The sequence below is a fragment of the Callospermophilus lateralis genome, chromosome 6, assembly GCF_048772815.1.
Source record: "Callospermophilus lateralis isolate mCalLat2 chromosome 6, mCalLat2.hap1, whole genome shotgun sequence".
Taxonomy (NCBI): domain Eukaryota; kingdom Metazoa; phylum Chordata; class Mammalia; order Rodentia; family Sciuridae; genus Callospermophilus; species Callospermophilus lateralis.
The window spans coordinates 48198746-48213334 of record NC_135310.1 but is presented as its reverse complement, the minus strand read 5'-3'; the positions used below and the strand labels follow the sequence as shown (position 1 = coordinate 48213334).

Sequence of the window (14589 nt, the reverse complement as noted above, 5' to 3'; positions counted from 1 at the left end):
ATCACAAACCTAGGATTTTCATGTTTCGTGGGCTCCTCCCTAGAATCCTGGCAACTGACTTGTATTGTTTTTCTTAAGGAACCCTGCCCGGGGTTGCTATGGAGACAGGACGCTGCAACTTACAGAGCAGCTATGACCCAGAAATCACATAAGAGACCACAGCAAACACCAGCCTTGCATTGCCTTCTTCCATATCTTCACACCCATTTCATCCAAACCTTTTTTCCTCTTGTCTCCTTCCATGGAAGACTCGACTTCCCTGAAGCAAGAAAAAGAAAACCACGAATTGAAGGAAGTAGAGGGGCCATGGGAAGAAAAGACAGCAGCTTCTCACCAAGACCCTGACCCTCAGTCATCTGAGCCTTTGGAGACAGAGCAGGCACCAGAAACTGGACCCCAGCCCAGCAAAAGCCCTCCTTGGAGCCCCGGGTCCAGAGCCAGCATGGTTCTGGGAGACTTCACAGACCCAGGGGCATTACCTCCCCATTCCCCTCCTCAGCAGCCTTCTTCCACTCCTCCCTTGACTCTGGGGGAGCAGGATCTTGGAACCCTACTGCAGTCAGACAGGACCACTAGTATAATTCCTAATGCTGGGACACTTCTTTCTGATCCTTTGGAACAACCATCTGACAAGAGAGAATCCACTTTTCATCCCACAAGACAATTGGAGGAAAACACCTTTCCACAGTCCCCCAAATCTGACCTGTATGTGCCAAAGGACCCAAGCTATGATACCTCTAAACAAAAAGAGCTGAGATTTGACATTTTTCAGGAGGAAGATTCAAACAGTAATTGTGATCTTCTGCAGCTGGAGCCTGGGGCCTCAGAAGAGGCCCCCAGCATGCTTGAGATTGCCATTCAGAATGCTAAGGCTTACCTACTGAGGACCAGTAGCAAGTCGGGCCTCAATCTGTAAGTTTCCAAGAGGAAAAAAAAAGTTTGTCAAAGCAAAAGGGGGTGTGAGTATCTCTGTGTGAGAGTGTGTTTCTGTGAGTGAATGGAAATATACTTGAGAAGATTTTATACTAAAAGGGAGTTAGTGACATAGCTTTGTATCGCAGGACTCAGAACAGGTCACCTGTCAGGATTCTTCAAATTTCTTTGAAGAACCTAGGCACATATAAGCCTATAAATGTGTATGAAATTATAATGGGATGTATAATGTAGGATTGTTGGTCATGGGCTTTGTCAGAAACAAACAAAAAAGCAATATAGTAAAGTCTAAGCATCTTTCCAGGATTATTGTAATAAATAAGTGTCTGCAGAGATACAGAGAGAACATGTCTGTAATCTAAGCATTCTAGTGCTTGCATGGCTTGGCTCTGAGTTCCTTCCCAGCATAGTTTTCTTGGGACTGCCCTGATTTGAACACTGAAAGTTCTTTATCCTAAGAAACTGCTCAATTCTGAGCCCACTAGGAAAATTGGTCACCATAGGAGACCTTTAGGGCACATGCTATTTATCCACTTTTCTCTTAAAATGTGATGGCCAAATAAGTTCCGGGAATCCCACTGTAGTTTGAATTTCAGAATTCATGACAGCAAAGCTCTGTAGAGGATCTCTGTAGAGGATTACAGAATAATAGCTGAATTTTATGGCTTGAAAGGAGTTTAGAAAACATCAAATGAACTTATCTGCTTTTAAGTGGAGGAAATGACTGTGAGAGAACAGAATTTTCTCGTTTCCACTGGCTCACATCTCTCATATCTACCTCTCTATCACTGTGCTCCAGTCACACAGCCTGGTGAGTTTCATGTTGTTCTCTCTGCACAGAAGTTTCCTTCCCTTAGTCTTCTGGCAGACTCTGACCCTTCAGAATTCAGCTTCCATACAACTTTGTTATAATAATCTATTCTTTTCCTTCATTGGACTTAATGCCCATTATAATTTCATACACATTTATAGGCTTATATTTTTTAAAAATATTTTTTAGTTGTAGATGGACACAGTGACTTTATTTTATTTATTTAGGTTTTTTTTTTTTTGTAATGTGATGCTGAGAATTGAACCCAGTGCCAATCACGTGCTAGCGCTCTACCACTGAGCCACAACCCCAGCCTCATGGGCTTACATCTTAATGTCTTCCTCTTCTACTAGAATGGAAACCCTAAGAGTGAAGGGATCATGTGAGTTTTGTACACCACAGTGTACTTAGTGCCTAGCACAATGCTGTCAACTGATGATTGAATGAGGATGTGTGAATGAATGGCAGCTCAGGACTACAGTCCACGCCCTCTGAATCAATTTCAGTTCTCATCATAATCTGTTGAGATGTCTCCTGTTTTGCCTGTAAATTCTGAGTGCTTACTGAACATACAATATGACAAATAATTGCAGCTGTTACTAAGCTTTAGAAAATGTAAAATATGATTTTAAGGTCTAATGAAAAAAAGTATTTGCTGTGAGAAATCGTCCATTAAACTTGAGATTGAACAATTTAAAATATTATTTATAATCTATCATTTTAGATACAACTTACTTATAGAGAATGTAATTTTGCAATTTAGTAGAAGATTATACTTGAATACCTAGGATAAATTTGTCATAATCTGCCAGGTTAAATAACAAGCATGAGTTGATAAATGTTTTACAATCACAAAAGAGCTTCATAAAAATACTTGTGAGTTTACTAACATTTAAAATTGAATACAAAAAGTAAAGAAAATTCTCTTAATGAATTATTTTCTAGCTGATATTACTTAATATTTAAATTTATTTTATTTTCAAATGCTATTTCTGAGTTAATTGAAAACTTTCCAAAGTATTCACCATTATCCTCTTTAGAGCCTGCAGTTAAAAACTGCTTAGTACTGGGCGCAGTGGCACACGCCTGTTATCCCAGCTACTCAGAAGGCTGAGACAGGAGGATCCTGAGTTGAAAGCTAGCCTCAGCAAAAGTGAGGGCTAAGCAACTTAGTGAGCCTTGTCTCTAAATAAAATACAAAATAGGGCACTAGAGATGTGGGTCAGTGGTTAAGTGCCCCTGAGTTCATTCCCTGGTACAAAAAAAAAAAAAAATACTTAGTAAAGATACCTTTAATCCCCATCTTTCATATGCAGATCCAATTTGGCAATCATAAAAACTGTTTTTGTAGCAATGAAAATCTGTTATTAAATACAGAATCTAATAAATTTTTTTGCTATTGAACAAAAAGCCTAGAGGAAAAATTATTTCCTCTTTTTCAATCATTCTATCAAAACAAATTATTAATACTGCTTAATTGAAAAAATGCTGACACATGCCTGTAATCTCAGCAACTCAGGAAGCTGAAGCAGGAGGATCACAAATTTGAAGGCAGCTTCAACAATTTAGCAATACCCTAAACAATTTAGTGAGACTCTGTCTCAAAAAAATAAATAAAAATAAAAAGACTGGGGATGTAGCTCAGTGGTAAATACTCCCCTAGTTCAATTCTCAGTTCAAAAAATATATATTTATTATATAGTTAGATTTAGTAAAAGCTGGGCATGGTGGTGCTTACTTGTAATACCAGTGACTTGGGAGGCTGAATCAGGAGGACTACAAGTTCAAAGCTAGCCTCAGCAACTTAGGAAGACCCTGTTTCAAAATAAAACATGAAAAAGGCTCAGTGATTAGTGCCCTGGGTTCAGGCATATGGCTCAGTGGTTAAGCACCTTTGGGTTCAATCCCTGGTACAAAAAAAAAAAAAAAGATCTAATAAAAGTACATCAGATATGTACTTAAAAATTTTTTGTAATACCTGACTGGAGAAATATGGATAAAATACTTATGGACATTATATTAAAACTTAAAACATTATATTGAAAAATAAAATGAAAATTTTGACTTGGATTCTGATTTCCCTAGCCCCTACTGGAGCAAATCAAACACTCTAGTTAAAAACCTGCTATTGCCCGGTAACAACCATCTTTTTAGTCTAGAGAGTCCTCCATGAGTTTCAAGACTAAATGGAAATTAGGCAAGCTTGATGAAGTTTTAAAGAAACTCCTAGTCAAAACAATCTTGTTCACTTACAAGAACAGCAACATTTGGGCACAGAATAACATATTCTCCAAACATAATATTTGTGAATGGCCTTTCACATTGGTTGTGCATAGCATCTACATGTTTTCTTGTGACATTCTTAAGGTCTAAGATAAATACATTAACAAAGAAAACTCAAAAATATATCAATTAATAGGAACTATACACTTCTCGATTTATTGTGTTTCTTTCTAGCAAGGGAGGAAATAAATAAAAAATAAAACTTCAATCTTGGCCATGGAAAAACCTAATGCAGTTTCTAGATAGGAAACATATAATGTACAGTATTTCATAGCAGCATTTCAGTGTTCTCATAAGGGGCTCAGTATTGTTTGGGGAAATGTCTTAAAGTGGTGTGTCCTTGAGCATGAAAGGGATTTTATATTATTTTTTAAAAGGAATGATGTACTGGGGACAAACAAAGGCTCTCAGCTGGGACTTAACTACGTATGAAAGTGATTTCTGTTAGATTTATCTCACTGGACAAAAGGTCAAGTAATTAGAGACAAATTTGAGAGATACATCCAGCAGAGAGGCAATTTATGCACCTTTCCACATTGAACAGGAAATTTTCTTTCCAATATGAAAGCAGTTTTGATCAGTTTTTGTCTTCTTAAAAATAAATCCACACTGCAAATCTGCTATTGGAAAATCATACCCTAACAGTTATGAATAAAATGCAAAGAATTCCTGAGAGGGTAGGGATAGCTTCATTAATTTGGTTGTCAAATAAAAAGCAGGGTTTTTGATACAACAAGATATTAGATATGTCACTTTTGAATTAAGGGATAATACTTGATGACAGTTGTCTTTTATTTGTGTCTGAATGGAGATTGCAATACGAAATGCATTTCATGTAGGTCTGAAAATACTGAAGTAGATAATTGACTTTAAAAACAAGGTAGAATTATTAGGATTTAAAATTGAATTTGGTGAGGGCAGAGGAAGGGAGCATGGAAAATAATTTAAGGTAAATCAGTGAAAAATGTTTATCACTTCAAAGTATGTAACCAAGAGATTTCAGTTTCAGAAATGAAATGTAAAAAATGTACCTGATATAGAATATGTATCTTGTTACAATGTTTTTCTTTAATAACTTAAGCATCAAAATTGTATCAGAAGCATTTTCTAAGAAAGTTGTAGGATAGGTTCTTTCATGGTATAAATTATCTTCACTGAAAAATCTTTGAAGACTTCAAGTTGTTGAAATTCCCTAAAATGCTACTGAGACTGCATCAAATGCTTGTTTAAATGCTCTTGATGTGTGTGTGTGTGTGTGTGTGTGTGTGTGTGAATGTGTGAATGTATGTAATTTGGAATCTTCTCTCTTTGGGCAGATACGATCATCTTTCTAATGTGCTGACCAAGATATTAGATGAGCGTCCCGAAAATGCTGTTGACATCATTGAAAATATTAGCCAAGATGTGAAAATGGCTCATTTTAGTAAAAAATTAGATACACTCCAAAATGAGAATGAGCTGCTTCCAATGTATGAAATAGCTGAGATGCAGAAGACTCTTTTTCTCCAGGGAAATTTAGAAGGAGCTGATCAGGAATTAGAAGATGAAATAGTGAGTCACTATTATAATTTTTTAAAAACTTGTTCTAATTAGTTATACATGACAGTAGAATGCACTTTGATACATCATTCACATATGGAGTATAATTTCTCATTCTTCTGGTTGTACATGATGTAGAATCCCTCTGGTTATATATATATATATATATATATATATATATATATATATATATAGAGAGAGAGAGAGAGAGAGAGAGAGAGAGAGAGACAGGATAACAATGTCTGATTCATTCTACTATCCTTCCTACTATTATAACTTTTGATACTTATTTGAATTGAGTGTGGTATGGTTTCAAGTTTTTTTTTTACTAATTATCTATTTTATAGTATTCACACATTATTTTTTCTTAAATCTCCTCAAGCTTTCTCCAATCAACCCCACTTCTCACCATGTTCTTCCTGAGTCATTTTTTACAGTTTCATATCATGTTTTAGTGCTTTTCAATCCTCACATTTTGCTAAATGTTTGTGGGATACGTTTCTGGAAAGCAGAGTGTAAAATAGTTTCCTCCTATTTTTTGTTCTCCAAGTTGCTGTTTCTTATTAAATATTTGTTGAATAAGAATCAATTTCAGATAGAGTTATGCACCAGGTAATGACATTTCAGAAAATAACAGGCTACATATATGGCAGTAGTCCTTTAAAATTATGATGAGATGGATAATCTCATTATAGGGGTTGGGGAGAAACACAAATAAGCCTGAGATCCTGAGGTAGGATTAGTTTTAGAACCTGGAAGAGTTAAATCATCAGGTGCAGATGAAAAGCTCCATCTCAGAGTGGAAAGACTCCCGGAGGAAAGTCTCTGAAGCAATGAAATCTGAGCAACTCTGTCCCACACAAATGTTACAGTGCTCATGGTTTTATTCCTGTTTGGGACCATACCATGATTCCTGTTCTTAGTTCTCAACTTTGATTTGTTCATTCACTGATTCACTTACAAACTCTGTGACTGTCTATTGCCTTCCAAGTCCAGAGATATACATGTGAAAAAGACTTCTGATTTTGAGTTGCTTAAAGTTTAGTGAAGGAGACAACAAAAACTGGATGAGTACAGTAGATAGTTTAATATGATGGAAAAACTTGGGCTTTGGAATTCCATCTGTGTAGCAATGCTATATCATTCACTTTGTAGTTGTGTGACTTCGGCAAGTGACTAAATTTCTAAGTGTCAGGGATAATCACTCAGCAGTAGAGGTAGTCAAAAGGTATAAAATAGGTATAAAGTTTGGCATATACTAGAAATGTATTATAGCAGTTATTATTATATTGTTTTGACAGCAAGCTACAGGGTCAGACGGAATGGAAAAACTAACTCTGGTGTTGGAAATTAGGCAAGACTTTGTAGCGCAGGTGATATTTCATTTGTAACATGAAGGATAAGTAGAAGATTACCAAAGTGAAGACCAAAAGAAATAAAATTCTGAGGGAAAAAGGGACAATAGTAAAGTCAGGAAAGAGTATTTGTTATGGTTTGGATATGCAGTGTCTCGCAAAAGCTCAGGTATGAGACAATGCAGAAATGTTCAGAGGTTATTTGATTAGATTATATAGCTATAGCCTAATCAGTGGATTAATCCGCTTGATGTATTAATAATTTGAAAGAACTACTGTACGGGGTGGTAACTGTATGCAGGTTGAGTGTGACAGGAAGTAGATCACTGGGACCGTGTCTTTGGGGTTGTTTTGTCCCTGGCAAGAGGAGTTCTCTCTCTGTTTCCTGGCTGTTGTGTCCTGAGCAGCTTTCCTGTCACACCTTTCAGCCTCACCTGGAACCCAGAGCTTTGGAGTCAACCAAACATAAACTCCCTATGAAACCATAAGCCCAAATAAACTTTTCCTCCTCTAATGTGTTCTTGTCCAGTATTTTGATCACAGCAATGAGAAGCTGACTAAAACACTATTCACATTTCAAACAGCCACATATCACTTGAGTTAGATGGGCGAACTCCTGCAAGCAAAAGGCAATGAGTGACACAAAATGACTAAAAGAAGATTTTGAGAATAATAAATGTAGGGCTCAATAAAGAAAATGGGAACCATGGCAATAGGCTAAGAAGAAATTATATTTTGACATAGAGTAATAATACAAACGAAAGTAGATCATTTGTAAGAACAGCAAGTGCTCTCGATTTCTCTATCTTATGGGTCAACATTTTGTCTTACAAGTTATATTGATCTCAGAAAATGCTCTTTCTAACTTTCTTAAATTTTCTGAATTTTCCTAATTTTCTAATTTTCCTAAATTTTCATAAATGTTTTACTATCGTATACTTGATATTCTGCATGTTCATTTTTCTGTATTTCTATAATAGAATTATTTATTTATGTTATCTTCATTATTTAAGTCCAAAAGTATGTGTCATAAGTAGGGGCAAGCATCTGACTATATTATGTCTTTAAGTATAGGCAATGTCTGAGCACTTATGATGTTTTCTTTTTATTTATCCTGATTGTTACCCTAAATAGGTTAATGTATTGATTTTTATTTAACACACACATACATAAAACCATGTATTTAACAAGTATTTTTATGGCAATATAAGCATATATGTATATATATAACTATGTTCTTTCTAAACACATCAGCACATACATAAAACCATGTATTTAACAAGTATTTTTATGGCAATATAAGCATATATGTATATATATAACTATGTTCTTTCTAAACACATCAGCACATGTTATATATATATATATATATATATATATATATATATATATATATATTATTTTAGGGTAGTAAGAGTTGCTTAAATATGTTTTATAGAACAAGGGTGTTGAATTTTTATCATTGATAGTAGTTATTAATTTTTTCTGCCTAAAAGCACACACAAAACAGGGCCACTGTAATATATTAGTAAGTATAAGACATAATGAATGTAAGAGGTTACACTTACAAGTAAGGAGAAAAGAATTTAAATTCAGAATTATCATAGTTTGAGTTAAGTATTTGAAGAAATGTTGAAGAAGTGGTGGAGACATAAAGTAGCACTAATATCAAAATGTATAAGGAGGAAAGAGAAGTGAACATTCCCTTATGGATAAAATTTTAACCACAGCATTTGTTTCCCAGGCAGAAAGCTCTCTTCCAAATGTAATGGAGTCAGCTTTTTATTTTGAACAAGCTGGAGTTGGTCTGGGCACTGATGAGACTTACCGAATCTTTCTTGCCCTCAAACAACTTACCGAAACCCACCCAATCCAAAGATGCCGTTTGTGGGGCAAGATCCTGGGTATAGAAAGAAATTATATTGTAGCCGAAGTGGAATTTCGTGAGGGGGAAGATGAAGAGGAGGTGGAGGAGGAAGACATAGCTGAAGAAAGGGACAATGGAGCAATTGAAGCTGATGAAGAGGAGGAAGATGAATTACCAAAGGCCTTTTACAAGCCCCCACCAACTATACCCAAAGAAGAAAATAGAACAGGCGCCAACAAATATGTCTATTTTGTTTGCAACGAATCAGGAAGACCTTGGGTGAAGTTACCATCAGTTACGCCTGCACAAATTGTGATTGCAAGAAAAATCAAGAAATTTTTCACTGGGAGATTAGATGCTCCCATCCTAAGCTATCCGCCTTTCCCAGGAAATGAGAGCAATTACTTGCGAGCACAAATTGCCAGAATTTCAGCAGGAACGCACGTCAGCCCTCTAGGATTCTTCCAGTTTGGTGAAGAGGAAGGAGAGGAGGAAGAAGAAGTGGAGGGTGGGAGAGATAGCTTTGAGGAAAACCCTGATTTTGAAGGCATTCAAGTGATGGATCTAGTGGAATCTCTCTCCAATTGGGTTCATCATGTACAGCATATTCTTCCACAGGTAGGGGTATTTGCCAGGTGATGTACAAATTCAATATAGCTATGTGCATTCATTTTAAAAACAGTTCTTTTACTCTATCTCCAAAAAACTTGAATCTTTATCCCAAGAACACTATAGGATTATAACAAAAATTGGGGGGGGGGAAGCAAACAGTGATATAGGACACTATTACATAGAACCTATTGTGCCAGGTGCTACTAAGAAAAATATATCTATCAAGTACAGTGGAACACACCTGTGATCCCAGCATCCCAGCAGCTTGGGAAGCTGAGGCAGGAGGATCATGAATTCAAAGCCAGCCTAAGCAACAGCAAGGGGCTAAGCAACTTAGTGAGACCCTGTCTCTAAATAAAATACAAAATAGGGCTGGGGTTGTGGCTCAGTGGTTGAGTGACCCTGTATTTAATCCCCAATACCCGCTCCAAAAGCATTTTATATATAATAAAATATAATTAAGGGGCTATATATAATCTCATATACATATAATTTAATCTTCATAAAAGCTCTATGAAAGATTGAATATTATTATCTTTATTTTATAGATGAGGAAATTGAAGCAGAGGGTTTAGGAAACATGACAAAGTAATATAGCTAATACATTACAGTCAGATAGATGTGAATCTGTGCAGAATAGACCCAGAGTCCCCCTTCTTAATTACTCTGCTATACTTCCTTGTTTGTGGGTAGAAAAATCTTCATTATACTTTTAACTAGATAAGAGATACACTTAGAGAGCTCTAGATAAATTGAGAAATTATAACTGCCTACCTACCTTATTACCTCACTTAAACTTTTGTTGTTTAATAATCATACCATACTAGCTTTACTTCATTTATATAAATCACATATTACAAACCAACAAAAAACATTATTACCTTTTCACTGATAGTTTTAAAGCATCCATAAACCTTCAAATTCTGTAACTTCAAGAAGTGGACAAATTACTGGAATAAATAATACATTTTATTCTTGAAATGACCTAAATGGAAATAGCCTTTGATAAATAACTATAGAATGAATGAATGGATAATCGACTGATGTCCCACACAATGAAAACTCATTCTGATAATTGTTTTAATAGGAACAAATATTCTGAAATGTTAAGGTCCTCATGAGTCTATTAAATAATGCAAAATTCATTTCCAGGGTCGCTGTAATTGGTTCAATCCTGTGCAAAAAGATGAGGAAGAAGAAGAAGAAGAAGATGAGGAAAAAGAAGAAAAAGGCGAAGATCCTGACTACATAGAACAGGAAGTGGGGCCCCCTCTTTTGACACCAATCTCTGAAGATTTAGGTAATTTAGATGACTGTTAACCCAGAGTCATATAAACTGCATAACGTGTGCATTCTATGGCAAATATGTAAGAATTCAAATCTCTAAAAGTGAACTGGAGCCACGGTTTCCTCCCCTTCCCCTTCATGTGTTCCAGAATGGCAGGAGAGAAGAATGCCGTTGTCCATGCCAATGTGCTCTGACAGAAGCTGAAAGAATGATGTAGGGAGGGAACACAGTGGGCCGTAGCTCTTGCTAGAAATGTTCACAGGGTCTTATTCTTCATTCTTGTCTTGCTCTGCAAACTTGAACACTGGTGCTGCTGTCTTTACAATCACTCTTGTCCCATGTTCTTGTTTTTCTCATCTGCTTTGCTTGTGCTTGCAACCCTTAGTCTCTTCCACAGTAACAATTTGACCTTTCATTTGGTTATGAATAGTACTCCCTCTACCACAGAAATCCCTTCTCCGTTAATAAAGCCTGTGTTGCAAAAATGAATATGTGTGTGTATATATGTACATATATTTGAAATTTTATTATTCCAAAACATTCATAAATTCTCTCCTGATTTTGTTAAGCTGCTGTCTTAACTTTTCCTTCTCTATCAAGTGTGCCTGTATCTATGTGTATAAGATTTATAAAAATGACTTTGGTTATATAGTATCTTCTTGTCTATTTAGGAGTTAAGTTTTCAAATCTCTCCTTGGGTTCCAGAGATTCAGAATATGCCTGCTTGGACAACACGGCTGTCCTCAAATCTCATCCCACAGTATGCTATCGCAGTCCTCCGATCCAACCTCTGGCCTGGAGCATATGCCTTTTCCAATGGCAAGTAAGTATCTGACCTTTACAAACTCATTGTTGTGACTGTTTAACTCTGGAAATTATGTTCTCACTAGCATATTAATCTACTATTGTTTTAACTCATCTTTGACGTATCAGGTACCTGTGGCCTAAGATTTATTCAAATAGAATCTCTATTAAACAGTAAAAGACATTAGAACAATTCAGGCTTTTGCCCTTTTATCTTAGTTATCTAATTAATTGAATTAAAATATGGTTTTTCATCTATGAATCCTGGGGTAATTTACTTATACATTCACTTAGATTAATGGAAATAATTGTAAGCAGTGTTTAAATTAGTTTAAGACTCAGATCATTTTTATTGAACATCTCAGTAAAAGATAATTTTAAATATGTTGTATGTAGGCTGTCACTCTCAAGGAAATTAAGATATAGAGGATACTAAAAATCCTTTAATCCCTCACCAACACGTACACCTCCATTTGTCTCACACTTCCACTTCTTTCCTAATAACCTAGTGTTTAAAGCTTGACAGAGCAGGAGAGCACTGAGCTGCCAGGTGTCAGAGTAGCCCTTGTGGCAGCAAGTCAACATCAGAGTTGACTAAGCCTTTCATCATTACTGTGCTAGCATGAGTAAGAGTCATTTTTGTCTTCTCCCTGTTCCATTTTCTCCCATGTGATGTCCGCCAGTGGAGAGTCAGATAGGAAGGTGCCATAGATGTGGGTGGGGTTCTGGCATCATCTCATTGACAAGGGAGTCTCTAAAGAAAAGGCTGCAATATGGATGGAAGACGGGGTGGGGGAACTAGGAGGGGATGGAAACGGTTGCCTTCAGGACTCAGCTGGAATCCTAGAAACAAGCTACCTGGGCTAGGAATGTGAACATGTGAAGAGCAAGACCAGCCAGAGGGGTCACAGTCCTTGGCCACAACTCCCTTAGACAAGGCAACACATTGATTGAGCCCCTGTCTGCTATGGGAAGGGCAGTTGTCCAGTGAGGGCAACCAGGTGAAGCTTTTGTAATTGCCTATGGTGAAACCTAAAAACGGACACAGGAGTTTTTAATGACAAGTCTGACTCCTTGCACAAGCCATGAGCTTGTTGGGTTAGCAATGTTTTGAACTTCTTTAACTTTATGCAGGGTATTAAGTGTTTTTCTGAATAATTAAATAAGGCCTTTACTTGGGGTCTGGGTATAGTGTACATTTTGACAGGGTCTGGCCCCAGGGTTTCCTTAACCAGCTTAAGCAGTTGGATCAAAACAATTCCTTGTAGTAGAATTACTGAAGGATATTTTACTTCTAGCATTTAAAATGTATTGTTTTTTAAAATTATGGGACCATGATACAATAATAGCACTTCATTGCTATAGAATGGTTATTTTCTTACTGAACAAAATATATAGACTTATTTATATATTTTTTTACTTACAGAAAGTTTGAAAATTTCTACATAGGGTGGGGTCATAAGTATAGTGTGGACAATTACACACCCCCAGTTCCACCACCAGTCTATCAAGAATACCCTAGTGGACCGGAAATTACAGAAATGGATGACCCTGGTGTGGAAGAGGAGAAGGCTTTCAGGGCTGCACAAGAAGCAACTGTATTTGCAGCTGAAGAAAATGAAGAAACTGAGGAAGATGAAGATGAAGACTAGTAAGAATAAAATTAGCTGACACCTATGTTTCATGAATGTAGACAAACCCCTTATGTGAGACTGATTATATACATGTATGCACATATATACAAACATGTATATAAATTGGCCATTATCTGTGTGCATGTTATTTTTTAGAAATAGGAAACTTGACATTTCATGTGTAGAACTATTAATGGGTATATAAAAAGATACTCAATAGATCTTCCAGAAGCTAAATAATGTGATCATATTACTCTTCTGACGACCCTGGCTAATAGAATATATGCTTATGTATTCTTGTTTTTAAAAGGTCTGATTTAATTTCTAATACGATAAACATTGAAAGTCTAATCCACCAGGTTCCTTGGAAACTTCTATACTTTTGAATGTCAAGGAGTAAGGAGAACAAAAGCACAAGTAATCAGTAAATTTGAGCATGTATTTCTAACCTTTGTAAAAACTGACTCAGGGCATGTATTCTTAAACATTTGTAATTGCTGGTGGTCAAGCCTATGATATTGAGTGCAAATACCATTTATGTTCATTTTCTTTTTGTAGGGGGAATGTTCATAATTTCATGACCTGCTCAAAGACTATTGGAACATTTTGAGTTCTTTGTATATTCTGGAAATTAATGAGCCAATCCCCCAAATCCAAAGGTCAAATGTTCTCTCTGATATGTGAATGCTAACACACAACAAAAGGGGTGGAGAATAAAAGTTCAGTGGATTAGATAAAGGAGAATGAAGGGAAGGAGTGGTAGGAATAGGAAAGACAGTGAAATAAATTTGACATAACTTTCCTACGTACATATATGAATACACCACAGTCAATCTCAATAATGCGTATATCCACAGACTGGGATCCTAATTAGAATAAGATATGCTTCATGTTCGTATAAATATGTCAAAATACTGTATAATACTGTCATACAATATATAACTGAAAAGAACAAACAAAAAAGACTATTGGAGTGCTCATGCAATTGCCCACCCCATTTTTTGCTACTGGTGATTGAACTCAGACACTTCACCACTGAGCTACATTACCAAACCCCAGCCTTTTTTTTTTTTTTGCTTTTTTATTTTGAAATGGAGTCTAAGTTGTCAAAGCTAACCTCAAACTTGTGATCCTCCTGCATCAGTCTCCCAAGTCTCTAGGAATGTAGGTATGAGCTACCTACCAAGCTCAGCAAGTCCCTTTTGAACTTCTCAATTTCCTTAATTGTAGTCCTTGTTCATCCTATAAAAATTGATTTAAATTTGGAAAAAATGATTTGAAAATATGGTAAACTGACAGATCCAGACATTTCAAACATACATTCTCTACCCCTATATTTCTAAAATATTATGAATCAATTAAAAAGGGGGGATTTTTTAAGTCCAGCTGTATAAGTCACCCTGAATTATGAATAAGAACTAGGTGCTACTCCTGAAATCACGGCTTTCACTGAAGCGGAAATA

At 36.2% G+C, this 14589-nt stretch overlaps 1 protein-coding gene across 2 annotated transcripts; it reads left to right on the top strand.

Moving 5' to 3' along the window:
• Window positions 1-241: 241 nt before the first annotated feature.
• On the top strand, window positions 242-14319 carry LOC143402368 (radial spoke head protein 4 homolog A-like). 2 transcript variants are annotated; one of them, XM_076859807.2, is made up of 6 exons: window positions 242-912; window positions 5344-5578; window positions 8666-9406; window positions 10553-10700; window positions 11394-11511; window positions 12919-14319. In XM_076859807.2, the coding sequence occupies exons 1-6, from the start codon at window positions 242-244 to the stop codon at window positions 13142-13144; spliced, it is 2139 nt and encodes a 712-aa protein (XP_076715922.2). In that variant the 3' UTR covers window positions 13145-14319. The 2 variants fall into 2 exon arrangements, with proteins under 2 accessions (XP_076715922.2, XP_076715923.2); XM_076859808.2 differs by lacking the exon at window positions 10553-10700 and having other exon boundaries at window positions 12919-13019.
• Window positions 14320-14589: the final 270 nt, after the last annotated feature.